The sequence below is a fragment of the Acanthisitta chloris genome, unplaced genomic scaffold, assembly GCF_000695815.1.
Source record: "Acanthisitta chloris isolate BGI_N310 unplaced genomic scaffold, ASM69581v1 scaffold1607, whole genome shotgun sequence".
NCBI classification, from domain to species: domain Eukaryota; kingdom Metazoa; phylum Chordata; class Aves; order Passeriformes; family Acanthisittidae; genus Acanthisitta; species Acanthisitta chloris.
Window position 1 is genome coordinate 5,869 of NW_008680757.1, and position 4,432 is coordinate 10,300.

The 4,432-nt window shown below is 42.8% G+C and overlaps 1 protein-coding gene across 1 annotated transcript in view; it reads left to right on the top strand.

Annotated features, from left to right (window-relative positions):
- PDHX (pyruvate dehydrogenase complex, component X) overlaps positions 1 to 3,740 on the top strand; it is a gene marked incomplete at its 5' end in the record, with an annotated part of 7,689 nt that extends 3,949 nt beyond the window's left edge. Inside the window, 2 exons of the mRNA XM_009077808.1 lie at positions 1,243 to 1,307; positions 3,309 to 3,740. Of these exons, the coding sequence (XP_009076056.1) occupies positions 1,243 to 1,307; positions 3,309 to 3,573 (330 nt within the window). The remainder of the gene's footprint in view (positions 1 to 1,242; positions 1,308 to 3,308) is intronic.
- Positions 3,741 to 4,432: the final 692 nt, after the last annotated feature.

The window sequence follows — 4,432 nt, forward strand, 5'->3', positions numbered from 1 at the left end:
TAATTATTCAGGAATGAACAAAAGCCTAAAACAAAACTCAGTGTGTCCTTGTAACTTTGACACCCTTATTGTGAAATTGCATATTTTGTCAAACTCTGTGTTCTTATCTTAGAACATAGCATGAACTTTTTGGGCTTCATTTGTATGTTTCTTCTGTTATATTTAGAAGAAAAGTCATAGAACCATAGAATTTAGGGGTTGGAATGGATCTTACAGATCATCTAGTCCCAACCCCCTGCCCTGGGCAGGGACACCTCCTCACTAGATCAGGTTGCTCAAGGCTTCGTCCACCCTGGTCTTGAACACTGCCAGGGTTGGGGCAGCCACAGCCTCCCTGGGCAACCTGTGCCAGTGTCTCACCACCCTCACAGGAAAAAACTTTTTTCTCTCATCTAACCGAGACTTTCCCTCCTTCAATTTGAACGAGTCCCTCTCTGGCTCCTTGTAGGCCCTTCAGATATTGAAAAGTTGCTATGAGGTCTCCACACAGTCTTCTCTTCTCCAGGCTGAACAGCCCCAACTCCCTCAGCCTATCCTCATAGGGGAGATGCTCCAGTCCTCTTAGCAACTTTGTGGCCTCCTCTGGACTTGCTCCAACAGTTCCATGACCTTCTTATGTTGAGGACACCAGAACTGTGTGCAGTATTCTAGGTGGGTCTCACAAGAGCAGAGTAGAGGGGAAGAATCACCTCTTTTGACCTGCTGCCCACACTCCTTTGGATGCAGCCCAGGATTCCATTGGCTTTCTCTGAAATTAAATGGAGGTCACAGGTCTCCTTTAAGATCATGGTCTTAAAGACGCCTTTCAAGGTGGCTGAAGGTTTAGGTGGAAGAAATACATTCTTTCATTCTGCTATAAGGTGCTGTAATGGTAGATGGCAGCTTCTGTAAACAAATATGTTAATAAGAATGCTGTGAATTTGCCTTGTCAGCATTTTGCTATATAATCCAAACACGCAAGGGAGAATGGTGGTTCCATTGTAAAAACTGGGGAAAGGTTTTTAAAGTGAGAGAACAACTTTTATTGACCAGCTGGGAGAATGAAGTCTTGTATGCTTGTCTCCACCAAATTACTGCACTACAACAATGTTCCTAACATACTTTCCTGAATCCAAAAGCGGATGACTTTTTAACGGCTGTATTGTACTTTTAATGTCTTACTGAAGTAAAAAGAATTAGTCTATTACAACACACTAATTTCTTTCTTTTCTGTGCTTCCTTTCCTTCTTTTATTTCCCTTAGGCTCTAGCAAAGAAGGCAAGAGATGGAAAACTGTTACCAGAAGAGTACCAGGGAGGATCTTTTAGGTAATACTCTAGTAGTTTTTAACACATGCAGTGTGGGCTCAGAAATGTTTTATCCTCAGCTATTCCCTTGTGTTTTAATGCATGCTCATGAGTCTCATATCATTTAGGATGAAACGCCATATGATGACCCTGAGGGCCAAACTTAGGCTGAGTGTCTCACATCAAGGGGAAACAGTTATCTTGATACAGGTTTATTTCAGCTGTACTTATACTGGTGAAGCTCCACCTCGAATCTTGTGTTTCGTTTTGGGGCCCTCATTACAAGACACACATTCAGGTGCTGGAGCATGTCCAGGGAAGGGTAACAAAACTGGTGAAGTAGCTGGAGCACAAGTCTTATGAGGAGCAGCTGAGGGAGTTGGGGGTGTTTGGCCTGGAGAAAAGGAAACTCTGGGGAGACCTTATCAGTCTCTAGAATTACATGAAAGGAGGTTGTAATGAGGTGAGGGTCAGTCTCTCCTCCCACGTAACAAGTAACAGGATGAGAAAATGGCCTCAAGTTGTGCCAAGAGAGATTTAGATTACATGTTAGGAAAAATTTCTTTACAGAAAGGTTTTTCGAGCATTGGAACAGGCTGCCTGGGGAAATGGTTGAGTCACCGTCCCTGGAAGTCTTCAAAAAACATGTGGATGTGTCACTTAGGGACATGATTTAGTGGTGAACATTGTGGTGGTACGAGGCTGATGGCTGGACTTGATGATCTTAGAGGTCTTTTCCAACCTTAACAATTCCATGATTCTACGGCTCCAGGGCTACTCTAGGTGGGATCTGACCAGAGCAGAGAGGCAGAATTCCTTCCCTTGCTGGCCATGCTTCTTTTGGTGCAGCTCAGGATATGGTTTGCCTTCCAAGATGTGAGTGTGCATGGCTGGCTCATGTGCAGCCTGTCATCTACCAGCACCCCCAAGTCCCTTCTCGCCAGTGCTGCTCTTGAGCTGTTCATCCCCAGCCTGTATTGATACTGGGGGTTTCTCCAACCCAGGGGCAGTACCTTTCACTTGGTCTCGTGAAACCTCATGAGATTCCCATGAGCCTGCTTCCTGAGCTTGTCCAGGTCCCTGTGAATGGCATCCTATCCCTCAGGTGGGTCAGCCACACCACATAGTTTGGTGTCCTCTTCAAACTTGCTGTGAGTGCACTTGATCCCTTTGTCTATGTCACTGACGAAGACATTAAACAGTACTGGTCCCACTGTGAATCCCTGAGGGACACCACTTGTCACTGATTTCCATCAGCACAGGAACAGGATACCCAAATTGGTGACAGATGCCCCATCCCAGAAACATTCAAGGTGAGGTTGGATGGGACTCTGAGCAACCTAATCTAGTTGAATATGTTTCTGCTCATTGCAAGGGAATCTGGATTAAGTTGTCTTTAAAGGTCACTTCCAACACAAACTGTTCTGTGATTCTGTACACTTTAATCACTTTTCCACTCTTTGCCATAGCTATAACCAAAACGTGATAGTGAACCAGCTTTCTTCATAGACAATCTGTTACAAAAGAGTCCAAGCCTTTCCTAATATACCACTTCACAGTTCTGACACAGACAGAAATGTTCAAGGGAGAAAGGCACAAGGATGCTCTCCTATGCCTGAGTGTTACTTGGATGCCCAAATTGCTTCACTTGGTGGTTATCAGCAGCCATTGTAACTTGAAGTGAGGTTTAGTCTAAAAGACTTTGACTTGGAACAGGGATAGGCAAAGTGTATGTAAAGACATTACTTTGCTGTACTACTTTTTGCCTCTAGTGTGTCTTGCAGTGCAAGAATATATTGATATAAAGAGATGGGACTTTTAGAAGGTGCATTACTTGTAATTGCAACAATGCCAAACCCTTGAGAGTCTCAATGTGCTCAACTGCAATCCAGTTCAGATCTATTTTAAGTTAATATGTTTTGCCTCGGAAGAGATTTAGATCATAGTAGCCACTGAATATAGGTTATTTCTTCGAGGGGATATAAAATTTCTGATGTTACTGATAACTTCTCTTTCTTTTAGTATCTCCAATCTGGGCATGTTTGGCATCAGTGATTTCACTGCAGTCATAAACCCTCCCCAGGCCTGCATCCTAGCTGTGGGCCGAGCAAGACCAGAGCTCAAGATTGTGGAAGATGAAGAAGGGAATGAGAAACTTGAACAGCATCAACTCATGACAGTGACTCTTTCAAGTGATGGTCGAGTGGTAGATGATGAACTGGCTTCAAAGTTTCTGGAGACCTTGAAAGCCAACATAGAGAATCCAATGCGACTTGCCTTAGGCTAAACTTGGTGAAGATTGCTTCCTGTTTTGACAACATAGATAACTATTATGTACTTAGGGTTGTTCTTCTGTACAGAGGAGTAAATAGTTGGAGGCGGGCAGTTAAAATATTTAATTTATGAATTAATGTGAAAAACTTAATTTTCATGCTTTTAGTCTTCTGTAATGACCAGGTTTTATACTGTAAAGCTAAAAGACAGTTAACATACTACATTTATTTAAACAGTACTAATGGCACATGTTTGCATAGGAAAGTCAACCTCATATGTAAAGCAAAGCTCAATAAAGCTTTATGAAACTTAAAAGGGAATCATAGAATAATTTGGGTTGAAAGGGGCCTTTAATGGTCATCTAGTCCAGCTTCCCCTGCAATGAGCAGGAACATCTTCAGAGCCCTGTCCAGCCTGACCAGGGATGGGGCATCTACCAACTCTCTGGACAACCTGCTCCTGTGTTTCACCACTCTCATTGTAAAAGTCATCTTCCTTATATCTAGTTTGAATCTACCCTCTTCCAGTTTAAATGTATTACCCCTTGTCCTGTTATAACAGGCTCTACTAGGAAGTTTGTCCCTGTCTTTCTTAGAAGCCCCTTTAGGTACTGAGAAAAAAACCCAATTAGTTGTGCCAGCAGTGTTCTCATAGAGGTCCCACGATGAAAGGTCAAATTTTGCACACTGAATATTTGCTGGTTAGTGATGTTCTTTGCATGGATTGAATATAGATGTAAGTTGAAAGTGTTGCATCATCAGTGTGTGTCAAAATTTAACTCAGGCTCAAGTGCTGTGGCCTGAAGTTTAAACTGGCAGATTGGGATTTTGCTTATATATACATATGGAACCACACATTGTATGTGTTTGTTG